The following is a 23,102-nucleotide window of genomic DNA, read 5'->3' as shown; positions in this document are numbered from 1 at the left end:
CTGATGGTGAGGTCAGACTTGTGCAATAGGAAGCTACCAGGTGCCACTCCAGGGTGATGTCTGGCTGTGGCTGCTGATCCCACTAAGGAACGGAGCGGGCACGGCTGGCACTCTGGCTGACAGGCGGGCACAGCTGGGACACAGGCAGGCAGACGGGTACAACAGAGACACTGGCGGGCAGGCGGACACGGCTGGGACACAGGCAGGCAGACGGGTACAACAGAGACACTGGCGGGCAGGCGGACACGGTTGGCTCTCTGGTAGGCAGGCAGGTACGGCTGGAACATAGGAAGACCCGGTAGGGACCGGTCTGCAGGCAGGTATGTGAAACAGGATGGAACCTGTTCAGACAGGAGGACTAAGTAACAAGTAGAAGGTGGAACTAAGAGAAGAGAAGGAGAAGGCAGAGCCAAGGGCGGAGCCGCAAGAGGCGGAGCCAAGGGCGGAGACGCTGGAGGCGGAGCCAAGAGCGGATACGCTGGAGGCGGAGCCAAGAGCGGAGACGCTGGAGGCGGAGCCAAGAGCGGAGACGCTGGAGGCGGAGCCAAGAGCGGAGACGCTGGAGGCGGAGCCAAGAGCGGAGACGCTGGAGGCGGAGACGCTGGAGGCAGAGCCAAGAACGGAGACGCTAGAGGCAGAGCCAAGAGCGGAGACGCTGGAGGCGGAGCCAAGAGCGGAGACGCTGGAGGCGGAGCCAAGAGCGGAGACGCTGGAGGTAACGCCAAGAGCGGAGACGCTGGAGGTAACGCCAAGAGCGGAGACGCTGGAGGTGGAGCCAAGAGCAGAGACGGAGCCAAGTGCAGAAACACAGGAGGCGGAGCCAGATAGAACCGCAAAGAGCGGAGCCAGATAGAACCGCAAAGAGCGGAGCCACAGAGCAAAGCCAGAGAGTGCGAAGCAAGGACTGAGTGCAGAGCCGCAAGAGTGCGGAGTGTAAGCAGACTGAGAACACAAGGAAAGACAAAGCTGGGAAGGAAGCCACAGAAAAGGAGACCGATAAAAGACAAAGTACAGACAAGGCAATGGAACAAGACACAGGGACAAAGACACAGGGACCAGGATATTCTGCCTCCTGGAGGGCGGACTACAAGATCAAGGCAATAGCACAGAGAAAAGCCTCCAGAGAGGGAGTAACTCAGAGCAAGGCCAGGCAAACTCAGCAGCTAAACACTAACTGAGCTAACACATTGCACAGGCCCAGACCACAGGGTGGAGCTGCACTATATACAGGAGGCCTCTTGGTAATTGGTCAGGAACTGATTAGACAGATGCACCTGATTCCTATAAGAACCAGAGAGTTCAGGCGCCGGCCCCCTATACACATAGCCATGAGGCATGCAGAGAGCAGAGACACAGAACATGGAGCTGGCATGAAACAGAAACCACATCATGACCTGGAGCAGTGGGTAAGATAGTGTGAGAGATGTGAGGCCATGACGTGATGCCAGCAGAGTTGTTACAATAGGATTAGTTGGGATCCAAGACGTATCGTTTCTCCTTGCGGAGAGTGACATGATAAGCATGTCGAGGTGAGGAGACTTAAAGCCGCAATGCTCCTCTGGGAAATATGCAAATTGTCTCTTCAGAGAGGAAGAGGACTAGAACTCTAGTGCCACCTATTGGAAGTAGCAATCCTAACAGTCGATGTCGACCCTTTAACGAGCCTTGTCACACGACTTAGGATAAAAGCCAAACCAGAATCTCAATTTGCAGACAGTGTGTTTCGGGGTACTTGTCATGTGACAAGGCTCGTTAAAGGGTCGACATTGACTGTTAGGAGAGAACAGGGAGAAGGACTTGGGGATCCTAGTTAATGATAAACTTACCTGGAGCAGCCAGTGCCAGACAGCAGCTGCCAAGGCAAACAGGATCATGGGGTGCATTAAAAGAGGTCTGGATACACATGATGAGAGCATTATACTGCCTCTGTACAAATCCCTAGTTAGACCGCACATGGAGTACGGTGTCCAGTTTTGGGCACCGGTGCTCAAGAAGGATATAATGGAACTAGAGAGAGTACAAAGGAGGGCAACAAAATTAATAAAGGGGATGGGAGAACTACAATACCCAGATAGATTAGCGAAATTAGGATTATTTAGTCTAGAAAAAAAGACGACTGAGGGGCGATCTAATAAACATGTATAGGTATATAAGGGGACAATACAAATATCTCGCTGAGGATCTGTTTATACCAAGGAAGGTGACGGGCACAAGAGGGCATTCTTTGCGTCTGGAGGAGAGAAGGTTTTTCCACCAACACAGAAGAGGATTATTTACTGTTAGGGCGGTGAGAATCTGGAATTGCTTGCCTGAGGAGGTGGTGATGGCGAACTCAGTCGAGGGGTTCAAGAGAGGCCTGGATGTGTTCCTGGAGCAGAACAATATTGTATCATACAATTATTAGGTTCTGTAGAAGGACGTAGATCTGGGGATTTATTATGATGGAATATAGGCTGAACTGGATGGACAAATGTCTTTTTTCAGCCTTACTATGTTACTATGTTACTTCCAATAGGTGGCACTAGAGTTCTAGTCCTCTTCCTCTCTGAAGAGACAATTTGCATATTTCCCAGAGGAGCGTTGCGGCTTTAAGTCTCCTCACCTCGACATGCTTAACATGTCACTCTCCGCAAGGAGAAATGATACTTCTTGGATCCCGGTCAGACGCCTCTCGATCAGCCAAACCAGATCTCTACTTTGCACTGACGAGGGGCAGTACCCCAAAACACAGTGTCTACAAATTGAGATTCTGCTTTGGCTATTAGGATTGCTACTTCCAATAGGTGGCACTAGAGTTCTAGTCCTCTTCCTCTCTGAAGAGACAATTAAGATTAGTTGAGAAGTTAAGAAATAACTTGAATGTGTGACATTACTAGAGTAACACCATTACTGGAATCTTTACAGCTTTTATTGCACTGTAGTGACATCTGGTGGTAGAAATGGGTAGTACCTTTAATAAAAATTGAGGGAATTCATCACAATAGGAATTACTGAAGTCAGTTTTGCTTGAGGCTGGGACACAGTTATTTGCACAAAATGTATCAAAAAGTTTAACAATGTTTGATAAATCTGATTGCCTCATTAGATACTTCTTCCCAGAACAGATATTTCACACTTTTTCCACCACCCCTTATTGGAATAAGTTTGTAACTTAAAAAAGTAAACACAAAAATGGAAAAATGTTGCACATTTTTGCGCAAAAATAGCATGCTGCAAAATTTGAGTCCTTCTGATGTAAAAAGATTTGCCAAAACTCGGGATGAATTTTCCAGCTTTTATCTTGAGACCAGTGTTGGAAATGCATCTATAACCACTGAGGAGAAACGGTGTGTGGTGTACATAAAGGAAACGGATTCACAAGCAAAACTGGATTAAAAAATTAATCTCATGAGAAATTCTCCCCACAGTGTACCAGAACCAGAGTAATGTGAATTCAGATCATGTGCCTCATGTACTGTCACCAGTGGAGTAACAGGAGTCCGAAGGACCCCAGTACAAAATTTGGACATGGCCCACATGTTAATCAGATATATGGGCCTTTGTAGTGTTTTAAATCCTATAGAGACAAACGTGTTGACCTCCGTTCCCCATTATGTAGCAATGGCCCCATCCTGGCTGGCATATATGCCCCTCATCCTGGGCCCATTCTGGTATATATGTCCCCCATCCTGGGCCCTTTCCTTGTATATACAGTGGGGGAAATAAGTATTTGATCCCTTGCTGATTTTGTAAGTTTGCCCACTGACATGAACAGTCTATAATTTTAAAGGTAGGTTAATTTTAACATTGAAAGATAGAATATCAAAAATAAAATCCAGAAAGCCACATTGAATAAATTACATAAATTTATTTGCATTTTGCAGTGAGAAATAAGTATTTGATCCCCTACCAACCATTAAGGCTATGTGCACACGTTGCGGATTCCCTGCGGATCCGCAGCATTTTTTGAGGTACAGAAACGCTGCAGATCCGCAATTGATTTACAGTACAATGTAAATTAATGAGAAAAAAAAATGCTGTGCACACTTTGCGGAAATCCGCTGCGGAAACGCTGCGGTTTAAAAGAAGTAGCACGTCACTTCTTTTTTGTGAATCTGCAGCATTTTTGTACCCATTCCATTATAGGAAACCGCAGGGGTAAAAAGCGCATCAAATCCGCAAGAAAACTGCAGCAAAAACGCACAAAAAACGCTGCGGAACTGCACAAAAAAACGCGACAAATCCGCAGGTGCGTTTTCTGCCAGGAGAGGCAGAATCCGCACCAGAAATTCCTAAGCCTAATCCGCAAAGTGTGCACAAAGCCTAAAAGTTCTGGCTCCTACAGACCAGTTAGACGCTCCTAATCACCTCATTACCTGTATTGAAGGCAGCTGTCTTACATAGTCACCTTTATAAAAGACTCCTGTCCACCCATCCTGATATATATGTCCTTCATCATGGGCCCATCCTAGTATATAGGTCTCCCATCCCCGGATGCATATCCCACTGAAATCGGTCACCAACCTGCGCGCGCCCGGTCGCAGTCGCACTCTCTGCGACCACGATCATTATGCCCTTGATTGTCATATTGAATGAGTAATGGAAGCAGACTACTGTGCATAGGATATGCAAAATATCCATAAAAATTCTTGGAAAGTGAAATTGTGTATAGGTTTAGGCAATTCAATGACAGCCTTAGACCAAGTTTACAGCTCGACCAAAACACACTCACGTTATTTAATATGCAAAGCTATTGAGAAGTAAGCCGAACGTTGTAATCCAAACGCCTTCATTTAGACTCATGACAATTTTCACATATATAGTGCATGAAGTTATACAGGTTCTAATCTGGTACAGGGTCCTTTCAGCTATGCAGTCTACAACTGCATGCCCAAAAATAACAAAAACGTGCCAGGATTAAAGGAAATACAATTATTTATTTTAATACAATTAGTTTTATTGAATAATGCAAACAAATCTATGCATATTCAGCAGGTGAAATAAGTATTGGGCACGTCACCAATTTCCTAAGTAAATAGATTTCTAAAGGTGATATTAACATGAAATTCTCACCAGATGTCGGTAACAACCCATCCAAACTACACAGGCAAAGAAATCAAACCATAGATGTCCATAAAGTAAGTTGTGTAATGATGAGAAATGACACACGGTTGTGCCGCTGGGAGCTCCTGAACACCCTAGCGTCGCCATTCTTTGTATCTCATGTGTTCTATTTTACAAGCCTCCATCCCTTACCTCCAGCTCCTTGGCTTTGTTTTTCGCATCTTCCAGCTTCTTCTTCTTACTTTCCGGCATCAGGTCGTCCAGCCAGCTCAGCTCCCGGTTAGTGAAGCAGAAATCCATTACTTTGCGGACGAACACCAGAGCGAGGACCTGTCACAGGCAAGCAGTCACCGGCATTACTAGAGGCAGGAACGTGCAGCAGGAATTATACACGATATTTCCCAGGCTCCGAGGGTGTTGCACGTACATTGCCCAACATGTCATTATCACTATGTTACACAACACCGCCACACTCACACCTAATAATCATCATATCAGACGTGACACGTTTTCTTTTAACTTCAGTTCTATGGGAAAGCTTCCAGATAATTCCTTTGTTTAGGTTTCTGTACTTGGACAACAAACAAACGTGCCAATTAGAGTCCTTGTCCCTGTACAGACGTGTCCTGAGTGTAAACAGGACATTAAAGCGCCGATTGGTTCTTGTTTATGGGCAGAAATCCTCGGGCGATATAAGAAGCAGTACTGATACTGACAAAGGTTCACACCCAGACACAAACCTGAAGGATCCCAAGTAAGGGCTCGTCTACACGACCCTAAAAATTGGATGAGTGCTCTTTGTCGTATTGAGGGCTAGCAGTCATCCCACTGTTATTCTATGGGGCCGCGCACATTTGATTTTTTTCTCGAACTGACAACATGCACGAGTTGCGTACGATTATCCGATTGCACCCAGCCACTCACGTCTATGGGTCAGTGAAAAAAACAGACTGTACTCAATGGAGAAGATAGAGATTTTTTTTTATTCTCCTCATCTGAGAAAATCGTATCACACTCTGATAAAATTCTGATTAGCATAATCAGACCGATTATCTCAGATGAGAGACAATCGGTCGTGTGACCCTAGCCTTAATGTGATCTGTCAGGATTAGTGAAAAGCGAACGTGGTCAGATAAGGTGTTATCCAAGCACGCTCATGTGCTAACCGAGTTACTTCGGGGGCTCGAATAATATGTTCGAGTCCCCATACCTGCATGTCTGATAAGCAGGAAATCCCTGCATGTGTTGCGGTTGTCGAACAGACACGAGACATGCAGCCGTGGGGACTTGAACAGATTTTTCGAGCACGCCGAAGACACTTGGTTAGCACCCGAGCATGATCGGATAACGCCTTATCCAAGCGCGTTCACTCATCACTAGTCAGGACCAATAATACCATAATATAAACTAAATATACATGAATATACGCAGAGACTGACAACTTATTTATGAAGCTTCTAGGGAAAGAAATAAAGTAGTTATCTGGTAACACCCCAATTATTTATTAGGTTTCTCCCCAAGGAGAAGCTCCAGGGAAAACTAAACCTTCCTTTGTTTGCTGGGAAGTTCTTCAGTATGACTGAGCCCCGGCCTGGCAACAGACGCCTCAAACAGTGAGAATTTGGGAGCGGGTGACATGCCACCAGAACTTGTAGCCTTAGCATTTCTCAGGGTAATAAGGAAATTGGGGAGAGGTTGTTTAATCGGTGGTGGGAGATTTTGGGAATTGACTTCTTACATAAAGAATTGACAGAATTGAGGAGAGAGAGCGAGGTTTGAGGAATGGGATTTGTCGTTCTCGTTTGTACGTTTTATAAAAAATGTTCAATGATTAAAGAAAACCAACGTCTTTTTTAGAAACTAAGGGCTCAGGCAAGACAGTATCACAGCTTAGTTATGTATGGATATGTAAGAGGACAGCAACAGGGGTATAGAGATTACATCTGGTATAATAAAATTGCTGCATTTTTCCATATCGGGAGCTATAACATTGCAATAGTAGAGAATATCCCTGTATAGTTCCCTATATGGTCCTACAGAGCCTCTAGACCGGCTCGGACTGGCTCACAACAGAATCGGTGAATTCCCCGGTAGGCCCCCATCTGTTATGTATTAGTATCAATTGGCATAATGAACTTGATTCACTATGTACAGTCAATGGCAGCATCTCATCATTTATCAAAAAAACTGTCCAGAATATTATTATATAGAAGCAGATGTACATCTGTGAATGAGGAAAATGTAATATTTGCATGTACCTAAACAGTGGCCCCCAGAGTCGTGTTACCGGTGGGCCCTTGGCACCTCAGTCTGACACTGCCTGTAGGAATATAGTTATTGTCTCTATGCTTATGAACGGTTAACAGTTCTGTGCCAGTGTGCATGAGCCCTAAAATTTACTACAAACGCACATTTAAGCAGAAAAGTCAGCTGTTTTTCCAAAATATCAAGACATATTTTACCATCATAGGAAACACAATTGCAGCTGGAGAAGCCTTAATAACCCAAAGTAGAACCAGACACGTGAGCTGGATGATCGTGAACAGATGGACTTTGCGTAGAGGAACGTGCCGCAGGTAGATGAAGTCCGGCTGGTGTTTGGCCGGCATCGCAAACAGAAGGAGACGGTCGAAGAACTGCAAATAAAGAAAAATCAAACATGATATAATCCATTCTCCAAAGAAACAGCGATCTGATACTTCGGAAATATGTCTTATTAATATAGTAATTTTATGTCAGTCTCTGTAGCAGAAACAGATTTTCCTTGGATTCAGCAGCTGTCTTATTTTAGCAGATCATAGCTTTGATTACTAAAATAGTTTTTTTTTTTTTACCTAAAAATATGTTTTAATTTAAAATGCTTCTATTTTTCCAAATATGTTTTCTACTAGTGTATAATATTGGAAAACAATGACTATGTTACTAGCGCCACACATATCCGTAGGCTCTGTCTGGTACTGCAACTCATCCCATTCACCTGAGCGGAGCGGAGTTTCAACACTATAAATTTACCTTGGGCAAGACTAGAACAGCTCCTGGAAGACAGGAGATTTAGGCTGAGTATTCACAGTGGATTTTACATTGAATTCTGCATGTAAAATCCATTCATATTATTCAGAATTTTTTATATGCCTTTTTTGCTGTTAAAAAAAACATGAAAAAAGGAATCAAAACAATTCCAGGTCAGTTTATTAACCTGCGGATTTAGGGTATGGATTGACTAACAAAGGGGCAATCGTTGCATGTGTTGCAAATGTCAAATAACTATGAGACATGCAGCTGCAGAAACTCAAACATATTATTCGAGCATACCGACGACACTCGGATATCACGCAAGCATGCTCGGATAACACCTTATCGCTTCTTGAAGTATGTTTGAGGTCATTGGAAGACTCATGACCTAGGACACAAACACAACTTTCTATAAGGCTTCTTTCACACTTGCGTCGGTACGGGCCGTCGCAATGCGTCGGCCCGACGTACGTTGTGCAAATTCGGCACAACGTGGGCAGCGGATGCAGTTTTTCAACGCATCCGCTGCCCATTCTATGTCCCGGGGAGGAGGGGGCGGGAGTTCCGGCCGTGCATGCGCGGTAGGAAATGGCGGACACGTCGTACGAAAAAACGTTACATTGAACGTTTTTTCGTGCCGACGGTCTGCCAAAACACGACGCATCCAGTTAACGACGGATGCGACGTATGGCCATACGTCGCGATCCGTCGTCAATACAAGTCTATGGGGAAAAAACGCATCCTGCGGGCACATTTGCAGGATCCGTTTTTTCCGCAAAACGACGCATTGCGACGGATCTACCACGACACAAGTGTGAAAGAGGCCTAACACTGGGCACTACACTGGGACCCAAAATCCTTTGGTAATGTCCAGGTTTCATGATGCTTTGCACACAGTCAAAGCACCCAGTGCCAGAAGCATCATAACAACCCAAAACATCTTTGAACCTTGCTTACCCAGAAGGATTTTGGCTCACTCATTTACATTTTGGAAAACTGTAGCCTAGCTTTTGTATGTGTCTGTGAGCAGTGGAGTCCTCCTGGGTCTCATCCAATAGAATTTAATTTTAGGAGAGTGTGATTTCTTTGGAACTTGATGGGGGTGCTTATACACCATCCAGACTATCCTGTGTTGCAACCTTTCATCAATTTTTCTATGCCAACCATGTCCAGGGAGATAAGCTACAGTACCATGAGTTGAAAACTTCTTGATTATGTTGCTCACATAGGATAAAGGAATATTAAGATCTCTAGAGATAGATTTGTAACCTTGAGATTATTGATATTTTTCAACAATTTTGGTTTACATGTTCTCAGACAGTTCTCTTCTCCTCTTTCTGCTCTCCGTGCTTAGTGAGGCACACGCAGACAGACAATACAAAGATTGAATCAACCTCTCCCCTTTTAATCTAGTTTCAGGTGTGATTTTCATATTGCCCATACCTGTTACTTGCCACAGGTGAGTTTGAATGAGCATCACATGCTTGAAATAAAGTTGTTTACGCACAAGTTTGTAAAGGTGCCAACAATTTTGTCTGGTAAATTTTTGGGGTTTTGTGTAAAATTCATGTCCAATTTGCCTTTTTTTTCCAGTGTTTTTTTTGTGTTGTTCCAATACACACAAAGGAAATAAACGTGTACAACAAAACATGTATAATTACAATAATTCTCTGGGAGAAATACTTCATTTTCTGGAATACTTTCGGTTATAACTGTATAAAATGCTATCTTTATTCTAGAAGTCATAAATATATGAAACAGTTTTTACAAAAGAATTATTTAAAATTCTGATAGCCAAAGAAAGCGGTGTACAGGCTTATTTTTAGTAGCATAAAGTTTGTATTTTTATACTTTGGGGTATATATAACTTTTTGATCACACTTTTTTTTTGCTTTGGAAGGGGGTGGGGGGGAATGAACAAAAACCTTGTTAGACAGTGGGACAGAGGGGATGGTGTTTTGAGGATGAAGTGCAGTGTTAGTTTTCCGCCACACACATCGCAAACTAGGATGAATCTACACAGACACACAATCAGGTATGAAATGGACACGCCATTTCTCTGGACCTGGACATAGTATGACAGATTTAAAAGTCTTAATACTAAAAGGTCGTTTTAAGGATGACAGGGAAAGAAAAAATTGGGAATTCAAACTAATGAAGATGTTCAATTCTTTGACACTAGGACTCAATTGAACACCTGGATTTATGAGTCACTACATGGATATAATTCACATCTCCACGAGACGGACTCCAGACAACTAAGAACATTCCCACTGCCTCTCCATTTGTAAGAAAATGCCTAATTTGATTTCCTTGGCTTATCTTTAGAAGGCATCGCACTTTCCACCTCCCTGAACAAATGTCCTACTGTAGTATTCTTTAAATGTTGTGTTTTTTTTATTAATCTATTTGTAATCTTGCCTGAAGAAGGAGCCACTGTGCTCTGAAAGCTTGCAAACATATTATTTTCTGGTTAGCCAATAATGGTATCACTCCTAGAATACTTTTGTCATCATTGGGAAGAAAAGTATTCACACCTATTTTTCTGGCTAACACTGTACCACAATACAATTTGTTATTGATTTATCCCAAAAAGTTTTACTTTGGTCTCAGATGACCAGAGCTTCAAAGCTTCTTCCACATGCTAGCATCCCACAATCAAACATGGTGGTGGCATCATCATGTTTTGCGGATGCTTTTCTTCAGCAGGGACAGGAAAGCTGGTCAGAGTTGATGGGAAGATGGATGGAGCTAAATACAGGGCAATCCTAGAGGAAAACCTAGTCTGCAAAAGACTTGAGACGGGGGCCTATGTTCATCTTCCAGCAGGCAAACACCATGAACATACTGCCAAAGCTACAAGGAATGGCTTAAATCAAAGTATATTCATGTGTGTTAATGGCCGATTCACAGTCCAAACCTAAATCCCATTGAGAACTGGAGGCAAGACTTGGATGGAGCTGTCTGTGAACAGCAATTTTCAACTTCACTGAAGAATGGACAAACATTTCAGCATCTAAATGTGCCATACCGGTAGAGACATACCCCAAAAGACTTGCTGCAGTAATTGCAGCGAATGGTGGTCCTACAAAGTATTGACTCAGAGGGACTGAATACAAATGCATGTCACAAATTTCAGATTTATAATTTTTAATTATTTATAATATATATATATACATATATGGATATATGTTGCATTTCGCTGGCCATAGCTCCGAGTTTGGCCCTGCTAGCTATGGAGGTAATGAGCAGCTGTGCAGCTAGCTAGAGTGTAATGTATCTTACTGGAGACTTTCCAAGAGCAATTACTCAGACACTAGGGACCATTTACCTGCAGGAGGGAATAATGGCCTGCCAATCTTCCTGAGCCATGACAGACATAATCCGTCTTTCCTCCAATAAAGACAAAATGTGCTGCCTCTTGATCTCCTGTGAGCTGATGCTCCATGTAGCGCACTAATGTATGTGTGCTGGCGTGCAAGCTTGCTGGATACAGCAGGATGAAGAACAATAAAGAGAATTTGGCAGAAATTCCAGCAGGGTTAATTATTAAAGATGATACCGCTATAAAGAGATTCACAATGTACCCTCGGATGTCCTCTGTTTTTTTTCATGAAGCTCAAATATCTGCATTAGTCTGGGTCTTACACATTTATTAGGCAGTTATTAAGGTTCCACATACAATGAGCCTGCACAGAAATACATAGTCCCTTAAACTATGTACTACGCAGCCAGAAGCGTTCAATGTGCTGCCTTATCATCCAGTAACATTCCCCTTTAATGGTACGGACATCTCTGCTCGTTGTTATCTGCTGCCTATCATCCTGCAACATTGCCTTTAATGTACCTGGTGAATGTTTGCTAAATTCATTTGTTGCACTGTATTACTTACTGCTGAACATCCATGCCGAGGTCACAGGAGATATTATCGTGTTTAAGGTGTTAGAGCATATGGTTGCAGCCAGGCTCAGTGCCTTTGGTCATGTAACCTCCCCTGGGGTGTTGGACAATTGCTAATGTATCCCAAATAAGGACCCACAGTCCCTCTCACCTGATCCTTTACTCAGTCCTATAAATTTAGAAACATCTTAAGGGGTGCACGCGTGTGGGGTCAGGCACGCCGCGCATTCCTGCAGCAAAGCATTACGCAGCTAAGCATAAAGACGCCGCAGTTACTTCAATGGCCGTTAGTCACGGCATGAGTCAGGACTACACTCTAAGTATCTGTCTCTTTTGGGTATGTCTGTGTAAGCACTTCTTATTACTTGGACCTAGCTTTTCTATTAACCCATCTTACTCCTTCACCATGTTTACCCATGCCCTTACAGTGTTTGCTCCACTAATCCTCTCTCTCCTTCGCTATCACAAACCCCAGTACTCTCTAACCTAATAATCATCTCCCCTTCCCTCTTACCTCCCCACCTGTCCTCCTCTGCTGACCTGCTCCTCAACCTCAAATCTGTCCTAATAAAACATAAAACAAGCCGGCCACTCTCTTTCTCCCACCTGCTCTCCTTTTCTCTGCTTCTCCTCACTGCTGGAGACATATCTCCCACCACTCATACCTCCCATTACTACCCCCTCCTTCCGCTCCCTATCTAATATGAACTACCGCAATCTTTCCAACATAAAACCCATGCCCCTGACGCCAACCCCCCTGCTCCCTCTCTCTTGGACCACTCTGGAATGCCCGCTCAATCTGCAATAAGCTTCATGTGAATCACAACCTTTTTCCCTCTCGCAATCTTGCCTTCCTCGGCCTCACAGAAACATGGCTAACACACTCTGACACCGCCTCCCCTGCTGCGCTGTGTTACGGAGACCTCTACTTCACCCACACCCCTCGCCACGGCAACAGACATGGTGGAGGAGTGGGTCTTCTCCTTTCTTCAATCTGCACCTTTAACACAATCCCAACTCTTCCCTCCCTTATCCTCCCCTCTTTTGAAGTCCACTCTGTCCGCATCTACTCTCCCTCCAACCTCCAAGTGGCCATCATATACCAACCTCCAGGCCCGGCCACTGCCTTTATTGACCAATTCTCCACCTGGCTTCTTCACTTTCTCTCTGCTGACATTCCCACCATCATCATGGGTGACTTCAACATCCCCATTGATACCCTTCAGTCAACAGCCTCCAAACTTCTGTCCCTTACTTCATCCTTTGGACTTACTCAGTGGTCCTCCGCAGCCACCCACACAGACGGACATACACTAGACCTCGTCTTCACCCGTCTCTGCACTCTAACTTCACCACTTCCCCTCTCCCTCTATCCGACCACCATCTGCTCACCTTCTCATCCCTGTCCTCCTCACCGGTCACCCATGTCCAGCAACATGCGCACCCCCACAGAAACCTTGCACACCTAGACACCCACACACTCTCTGACTCTATCCTACCACTGGCATCCATATCCTCACTCCACGACACAGACAGTGCCGCTGCGTTCTACAATGCCACTCTCGCATCAGCTATTGACACGGTTGCCCCTCTCGTCCATGGCAGAGTGCGACGTATCAATAAACAACCTTGACACAATAACACCACTAAAAAGCTCCGGCAAGTGTCCAGGGTTGCAGAGCGGCGTTGGAAGAAAACACACTCGCAAGATGACTTCACTGCATTCAAATTCAAACAGGCAACACTCGATTTTAAATCTGCTCTTTCCTCTGCTAAACAGACCTAGTTCACAACCCTCATATCTTCCCTATCCTACAAACCCAAAGTTATTCAAAACCTTTAACTCCCTCCTCTGCCCCCACTGCCCCATCAAACCTCCATCATATCTGCTGAGTACTTTGCCACACACTTTAAAAATAAGATCGACCAGACAAGGCAAGTCTTCATTGTTCAACCACCACAACCCCTTTGTATACCAGACCAATGCCCAAACCCCATAACCTCCCTACCCAACATCACTGAAGGGGGGCTTAATTGTCTCCTCTCTGAATCGCACCCCATCACCTGTGCGCTCGACCCCATCCCATCCCACCTCCTCCCCAACTTCACCACCACACTTATCCCATCCCTAACCCACCTCTTCAACCTATCACTAACTTCTGGCACCTTCCCTTCTGCTATCAAACATGCCACAATCATGCCTATCCTTAAAAAGCCAACCATCGATCCAACTGCTATGTCCAGCTATCGCCCAATATCGCTGCTCCCATTCGCTTCCAAACTCCTGGAGCAGCACGTCCACTCTGAACTTTCCTCCCACCTCTCATCTAACTTGCTCTTTGAAAATCTACAATTTGGTTTCCGCCCCCATCACTCAACTGAGACAGCCCTGACCAAAATCACTAACAACCGACTTACCGCCAAAGCTAAAGGACAATACTCTGTACTCCTCCTTCTAGACCTGTCCTCAGCTTTTGACACAGTTGACCACTGCCTCCTACTACAGATCCTCTCCTCCTTTGGCATCAAAGGCCTCGCCCTATCCTGGATCTCCTCGTACCTTTCCAACAGCACATTCAGCGTCTCCCACTCCCACACTACCTCCTCATCCCACCCTCTCTCTGTTGGAGTCCCCCAAGGCTCTGCTCTAGGAACCCTACTCTTCTCAATCTATACACTTGGCCTGGGACAACTCAAAGTCCCATGGACTCCAGTACCACCTCTATGCTGATAACACTCAGACCTACCTCTCTAGCCCAGACGTCACCGCTCTGCTGTCCAGAATCCCAGAGTATCTATCAGCCATATCCTCCTTCTTCTCGCTTCCTCAAACTCATTGTGGAAAAATCTGAATTCATCATCTTTCCTCCATCCCATAGATCTTCCTTACCTGACCTATCTATCGCAATCAACGACATAATGCTTTCTCCCGTACCGGAAGTCCGCTGCCTCGGAGTAACCTTTGACTCTGCCCTGTCCTTCAAACCGCAGATCCAAGCTCTGTCCACCTCCTATTGCCTCCAGCTCAAAAATATCTCCATAATCCATCCTTTCCTCAACGTTAATCTACTAAAATACTTGTGCATAAGCTCATCATCTCCCGCCTTGACTACTGCAACATCCTTTTCTGCAGCCTCCCTGCTAACACCATTGCTCCTCTCCAGTCCATCCTTAACTCTGCTGCCCGACTAATTCATCTCTCCTCGCTACTCCTTCACTTCTCCCCTCTGCAAATCTCTTCACTGGCTCCTATTCCCTCAGCGTATCCAGTTCAACTTACTAATACTGACCTACAAAGCCATCCATAACCTGTCTCCTCCATATATCTCTGAACTAATCTCCCAATATCTTCCCTCACGTAATCTCCGATCCTCCCAAGACCTCCTTCTCTCCTCCACACTTATTCGCTCCTCATCCAACCACCTCCAAGACTTCTCCAGAATATCCCCCATTATCTGGAATTCTCTGCCCCAACACGTCCGACTATCAACCACATTCGGATCCTTCAGACGGAACCTGAAAACCCATCTATTCAGGAAAGCCTACATCCTGCACTGACCACGCTGCCTCCTCATCACTGCCGGAGATACTGCCTCACCAACACCGGAGCTCCTGCAACCCTCAACCTATTGTCTCCTTCCCCTTAATCCTGTAGAATGTAAGCCCGCAAGGGCAGGGTCCTCGCCCCTCTGTATCAGTCAGTCATTGTTAGTTTGTTTACTGTAAGTGATATCTGTAACTTGTATGTAACCCATTCTCATGTACAGCACCATGGCATCAATGGTGCTATATAAATAAATAATAAATAATAATAAATATCATAGAATGTTAAGAGTTGGAAGAGACCACCAGGGTCATCGTGTCCAACTCCCTGCTCAATACAGAATTCAATAAATCATCTCAAACAGATGTCTGTTTGATGATTTCCATTGAAGGAGAACTCACCACCTCTCGTGGCAGCCTGTTCCACTCATTCATCACCCTCACTGTCAAAACGTTTTTCCTAATACCTCATCTGTATCTTCTCCCTTTCAGTTTCATTCCATGTCTTCTTGTGTTTCCATGTGCAAATGAGAATAAGGATGATCCCTCTACACTGTGACATCCTTTCAAATATATGTAGACGGCTATTAAGTCTCCTCTTAACCTTCTTTTTGGCAGGCTAAACATTCCCAGATCTTTAACTGCTCCTCGTAGGACATACTTTTCAGTCCGCTCACCATCCTGGTAGCTCTCATATTGTTCAGTTTTTGATATTGTTTTTAAAAAGCGGTGCCCAGAACTGGACACAGAATTCCAGATGAGGCCTCACCAAGGAAGAGTAGTGGGGGTTTATTACTTCACTTGGTCTAGACTTTATGCTTCTCTTAATACATCCTAAAATTGTATTTGCCTTTTTTGCTGCTCCATCACACTGTTGACTCATGTGCAGTCTGTGATCTTTAAGTATACCCAAGTCTTTTTCACATGTGCTGATACTTAGTTCTATTCCTACCATTCTGTAGATGTAATTTTCATTTTTTTATGATGACTCCTTCTCATACCACATTACATATCTGAGAGAAAACAACATCCGATCTGATTTTTGTCATAAAGTAGAGATCCATTGGTTATTACTCTATACAATCCGTCACGTGAACATAAAGAGGTGCAGCTCCGCTTTAGTGTGTCCCTTAATGTCTAATTCCATGCTATTGTTCTTCCTTGCCTATTTATATTGTATATAACATATCTGATAGGAGCCATGTAGAGTATATTGTTATAAAGCACCAGGAAAGTAAAACTTCAATGGAAAATCCTGGAAGCTTTTCTAATCAACTTTGGCAAGACAATGTTGACTGCTTTTTTTTATATTTAAAAAGTCCCTGGCTCCTTGACCTAAAAAGGTTACTTACTAATAAAAAAAACCTAATGCAGGTTACATAAGAATATGGATGTCCTTCCATCAAATCTGTGCAGAGAAAGCTCTGCTCAAAACACTTAACAATATTAATAATGCTGGTAATAATTAAAGTACATTTACCTGAATGCCTCTTAACGACGACACCCCCATATACAAGAATACTCCATAGAGTACTGGCATCGGTATAAACTGGAAAACAAGGACAAATGATGGAAAATGTAGTATTTTTCAGTGGTTTAAAAATATTACAAAATATACGGATTATGTTTTTTTGAGCTGCGTTCAAGACCAGAGTATTTTCAGCCCATGTGGCAAAAAAAAAAAAAAAAAAAAAGAACGGCTGCAAACAATATTTTAAATGTACAAGACCCTTTACAGTTTTCCATGTTACAGAACTGCAAAGTATCCGCGAAAATTGGATGTTATATAGTGCCGCATGGGATCGGATTCTTTTCACACACAGGTAGACATACTTGGACGAATCTTATCTGACACATTGAAGAAACGAGTGCATGTTGGGGTTTTTTTCAAATGCAGATTCAGTCCATGGAAAAAAAGCTAATTTGCACTGTCCCATTGAATAACATTGGCCTGAGTGCTGTCGATCTTTCACTGGCAAGACCAAAAATACGGTTGTCTGAACTTGGCCTAACTGGGATTTTCATAATGAGACTATATATTACTATCAATACGTTAAACATATCATATTTTCCAGCACCAACTTATAAGAGTCTGTTCACATAATGCAATATTAGTGCAACAATTAGACCAGGAACTCAGAAAAGGATAAAAAAAGAACTTTATTGTCTTCTACCCATTTACCCATTTGTAATTTTTACCAAAAGTTTAGTTTGAGATAATGAGAGGTCATCATTGTGATCATTCTAGCCAGTATTATTAGTATATCCCTACAATATCCAGTACTACACAAGAACCGTGCACACTGCACGGTGTACAAACTGATAGTCTCACCGTGCAAACAACTCTATGTCTAATAATAATCATTTTATTTATATAGCGCCAACATATTCCGCAGCGCTTTACAAATTATAGAGGGGATTTGTACAGACAATAGACATTAGGTCAGTGATAGTGATACGCAGAGACTGGCCCCTAATATCTTATAATAATTGTTTGGGTTATAATTTTTATTTCCTCGACACCTTATACCGCTTATAACAAAATTATAATGCATCTTTAGTCCAGCAATATGGAAAGAGCATGAAATCTTTATTGAATAAAAATTTGTTACATCAAAAAATGAGGTATGGAGTCTACTCGCTTCGAAAAGGTTATCCCGCTTTTAATCATGGCATGGTGTTACTCTGTTATAATATGTTTTAATCAATATTCAATAAAGAAGATGTTATGCTCTATCCTTGTGATTGGACTAAAGATTCATCTCGTATTTTCATTGGCAGGAGCATGGTCCGTGCCTTGGATTAAGCCTATCCATACTTGATGGCCCACAAATTAGGCTTCTAATCCCAAAATCCTCTATGATGGAGGAGTAGTAGGGGGGACAAAAATACATTGAGGATACCAGACATTTTTCGAATAAAAGTGTGTTCTTAGACTTAGAAATTCAAAAATACAAAATACAGGAAACAAAAATCCTATGTTGATTTTTAACTCTTCAGGAAAGAAGACTTCATGACTTTAAACCTCGTCTCTGTGAACTGTGGATCTGCAGCTGGATCAACTTCTTCCATCCCTGTGTCTAACTAACGGCACGCGGTGGTGTGGATTCTGTGCAGATCAAGCGCCATTGAGGGGTGATCTGGTTTTACCCTTTCTTTCTATTCATATGAAGAAGGGAACAAGATCCCTATGGCTTTTATCCTGTGCAGCAGCTTTTACATTTCTATGCCGAGCAGAGAACTTTATTCTGTTCCGTTCACGTGCGTGATGCGCTGAAGCCCCTTCATTCTGAGGACTGGGGATGGATCTAGTAAGTCAGACCCCCAATAGTTAGACAGTGATGTACTAAGGTCTATTTCATAGGAATCTAATTAGCCATTTTTAGGATGTGAGGGAACCTATGCAAGCACTGGAATAATGCAAAATGCGTGGAGACATTGACATACTCAATAATTTACCTTCAGCACAGTAGTCATAAACACAGAGCAACCCATAAGCACGAAGATCATCAAGCCGGTCACTCTCTGTTCCCTGATACCAAGAAATTTGGGCTGTTCTCCTGGAGCAGAACATTCAGATTCCAATTTAAGACTATTAACATGGGTAATGGAGAGGACGGTTGCAGCCACAAACCATGGTAATCCCATGATAGAGCAGATTCCCAGCATCAGCCCCACCATCAGCAGATCCAAGTGGTAGCCACATCCTTTCTGTGAAATGGAAATAATATGTACGAGCTTTAGTAATGTAAGGCAAAATATATCCCATCATTTACATAGTACCTTACACTGTATATCATCGTTACTTAGCATGTTACGTTAATGTTGCTTTATGAACCATACCAGTGGTATCCTTGGCATTAAAGAGTATTGGGTCTGAAAAGTACTTCAATCACAACACCAACAGAACTTTGCACTTTTTTTTCCCACCATCTATAAAATGCCTAAAGAGGAAGTCCGCTATTTTAAAAGATATCCTTAAAAGGGTCATCCAATAAACAATAGATATTAAAGGGAAGGTGCCATTAAAAAATTTTTTTTCAGAAATTGTAAAAATGTAAAGAATTAATGATTACATTTTCTTAAAAAATATTATCATTTGTTTATAATTTAGTAAAATATGAAAAATAATTTGAAAAGTTTTGGAATTTCCACTTTTCAACACTAGGGGGAGCAGCTACTGAAATTTCAGAAAAACCTAGTGTACAACTAGCTCACATTACTGCACTGCAGTAATTATGGGCGGAGTCTGCTGACGTGTGTGATGTCTCCTCTCCTCCCCTTCTGGGTGTTTGCTAAGGGATTAGAGAGGATGATAGTCAGGAACCCAGTGAGCAGCCATTTTGTTGGTGACTGCAGAGTATGGCTGCCGTCACACTATCAGTATTTGGTCAGTATTTTACATCAGTATTTGTAAGACAAAACCAGGAGTGGAACAATTAGAGGAAAAGTATAATAGAAACATATGCACCACTTCTGTATTTATCACCCACTCCTGGTTTTAGCTACAAATACTGAGGTAAAATACTGACCAAATACTGATAGTGGACGGCAGCCTTAGGCTACTTTCACACTAGCGTTGTTGGCTGTACGTTGCAATGCGTCGTTCAGGAGAAAAAACACATCCTGCAAAGTTGTCTACAGGATGCGTTTTTTACCCATAGACTAACATTACCGACGTATTGCCACACGTCGCAACTGTCGTGCGACGGTTGCGTCATGTTTTGGTGGACCGCCGCCACAAAAAAAGTTACATGTAACGTTTGTGCATCGAGTCCACCATTTTCGACTGCGCATGCACGGCAGAAACTCCGCACCATCCTCCCCAGACCTTACAATGGGGCAGCGGAAGCGTCGTAAGACTGCTTCTGCTGCCCACATCGGACATTTCTTTCACAGCATGCGTCGGGCCCGTACCGACGCTAGTGTGAAAGCAACCTTATACTGACAAGTAGACGGTCACCGAGGATGGCAGGCAGCAAGGATTCTGGGAGATATGTGGTGGAGGGAGCAGGGTGACAGCAGCACAGAGTATTTCAGGAGAGCAGTGTGCTGGTCTATGGGGGCCCCCTGTTCGGTGTGCGGAGCAGCCAGGGATTGTACATAGAGCGCTGTCTTTTATACACATGGATGGACCATCTGCTTCACAGAAATCCAGGAAACATTTCTGCCGATTGATGGCCTGATCTGATCCAGACTTTGCATGCAGACCCCATTCCCCTCCTCAGATCCTGTCTTCTCCATCCTGTCCTGGCAATATGTGAAAGCGAGGCAACAGGCGCAGTCTGGGGTGACGCTGGGAAGGAAATGTAGCCATATAGTAACGATAAAAATGAGACCCCTCTCTTCAGCTGCCTCACCAGCCCTGACTGCACCTAACTGGAGGTCATGCTGCCCCCTCTATTACCCCAGACCCGCGTGCAGGTGCTCAGCCAGAACCACCATAGAATGGGTCCGCTTTCTGAAGATAATACTGCCATGGTGTTCTCACATAATACCGCCATATAGATCACACACAATACTATCAAACAGATCACACAATACGGTCATACAGTTCTCACATAATACCACCATATAGATCACACATAATACCGCCAGTGTTCTCACATACTGCCATATAGATCACACATAATACTGCCATAGTGTTCTCACATAATACCGCCATATAGATCACACATAATACTGCCATAGTGTTCTCACATAATACCGCCTTATAGATCACACAATACCGCCAGTGTTCTCACATACCACCATATAGATCACACATAATACTGCCATAGTGTTCTCACATAATACCGCCATATAGATCACACATAATACCGCCAGTGTTCTCACATACCGCCATATAGATCACACATAATACTGCCATAGTGTTCTCACATAATTCCGCCATATAGATCACACATAATGCTGCCAGTGTTCACATAATACCGCCATATAGATCACACACAATACCACCATATAATTCTCACAATACTGATCAAGCATAATACCACCATACAGATCACATAATACCGTCATATAGATCTCACATAATGCCATAATACAGTATGACGCCCGCAGATCCTGTTATCACACGCATTGAGTTGTGTGTGCAATGGGGAAAGATATGCAGGGGGGAGAGGAGTGCATAGAAGTGGATTAGATACACGGTTCACCAGACAGTATCACACAGGAGAGGATTAGATACACGGCTCAGCAGACAGTATCACACAGGAGAGGATTAGATACACGGCTCACCAGACAGTATCACACAGGAGAGGATTAGATACACGGCTCACCAGACAGTATCACACAGGAGAGGATTAGATACACGGCTCAGCAGTCAGTATTCCACAGGATTAGATACACAGGTCAGCACAGGATAGGATTAGATACACGGCTCAGCAGACAGTATTACACAGGAGAGGATTAGATACACGGCTCAGCAGAGAGTATCACACAGGATAGGATTAGATACACGGCTCAGCAGTCAGTATTCCACAGGAGGATTAGATACACAGGTCAGCACAGGATAGGATTAGATACACGGCTCAGCAGACAGTATCACACAGGAGAGGATTAGATACACGGCTCAGCAGTCAGTATTCCACAGGAGGATTAGATACACAGGTCAGCACAGGATAGGATTAGATACACGGCTCAGCAGACAGTATTACACAGGAGAGGATTAGATACACGGCTCAGCAGACAGTATCACACAGGAGAGGATTAGATACACGGCTCAGCAGTCAGTATTCCACAGGATTAGATACACAGGTCAGCACAGGATAGGATTAGATACACGGCTCAGCAGACACTATCACACAGGATAGGATTAGATACATGGCTCAGCACAGTATAGTGATAGATGCACGGTCTGATGTCCTGTGAGGAGCTGCAGTGAGAGGTCGAGCAGCACAGAGCCTCCCCATCCCCCTCTGTTACCTCTCTGCAGCTCCTGATAAGAGAACATCAGACCACAGCATTCCTTCACCCTCTCTAGCGATTCTAGAGATTCAGCCACACACCAGGCAGCAGAGGACAGGGTATGGCCGCTGACAGTGTGAGGGGAGACAGATGTAGCTGCCCCTCCAACAGCGCAGCTCTCAGTCACAGTGGAGCTCACAGTCAGGTACACTCCACTGTAGGCTGAAGCAAGATGGCGCCGATCTCCTGCCTCTGCTGTGATGTGGAGACAGCCCAGGGGGCGTGGCCACATCAGAGCAGAGAGCAGACAATGCTAGCTATGGGGTCGGCTCCCGACTGCAGATGTCTATGTCCAGGGCTGCCGTATGTGCAGACTGTAAGTGTCGTGCAGCTACACTTACAGTCCTGCAAATGAAAATGGCGGCGCCCAGTGGCAGAAAAAAAAATGAATAAAAAAAAAACAATAAATACTATGCACTTGAAAATAACTTATAAAAATAAGGAATTAAAGAGTTTTTTTTTTTTTTTTTTTTTTTACAATATTAAAACGCGGCACCTTCCCTTTAAATATCCAAAGCATAGGTGATAAATCTATGGTTGCTGAGAATCTGACCACTGGGACCCCCATTATCCAAGAGGAGGGGGGTTTCAAAGTCCCCAATGTGAATGAAAAGATGCTGAGCATGTGCGGCAAC

The 23,102-nt window shown here is 43.8% G+C and overlaps 1 protein-coding gene across 2 annotated transcripts in view; it reads right to left on the bottom strand.

The window, feature by feature from the left end:
- LOC138670889 (electroneutral sodium bicarbonate exchanger 1) overlaps positions 1–23,102 on the bottom strand; it is a 346,456-nt gene that overhangs the window by 9,420 nt on the left and 313,934 nt on the right. For both annotated transcript variants that reach the window (XM_069758639.1, XM_069758640.1), the window contains 4 exons: positions 18,958–19,209; positions 16,979–17,047; positions 7,506–7,679; positions 5,236–5,373 (listed from right to left, as the gene is read on the bottom strand). In XM_069758639.1, coding sequence (XP_069614740.1) covers positions 5,236–5,373; positions 7,506–7,679; positions 16,979–17,047; positions 18,958–19,209 — 633 coding nt within the window. The remainder of the gene's footprint in view (positions 1–5,235; positions 5,374–7,505; positions 7,680–16,978; positions 17,048–18,957; positions 19,210–23,102) is intronic.

This window comes from Ranitomeya imitator, chromosome 3 (genome assembly GCF_032444005.1).
Source record: "Ranitomeya imitator isolate aRanImi1 chromosome 3, aRanImi1.pri, whole genome shotgun sequence".
Taxonomy (NCBI): Eukaryota; Metazoa; Chordata; class Amphibia; order Anura; family Dendrobatidae; genus Ranitomeya; species Ranitomeya imitator.
Note: the sequence above shows the minus strand (reverse complement) of the source record. Positions and strands in the feature narration are given on the sequence as shown.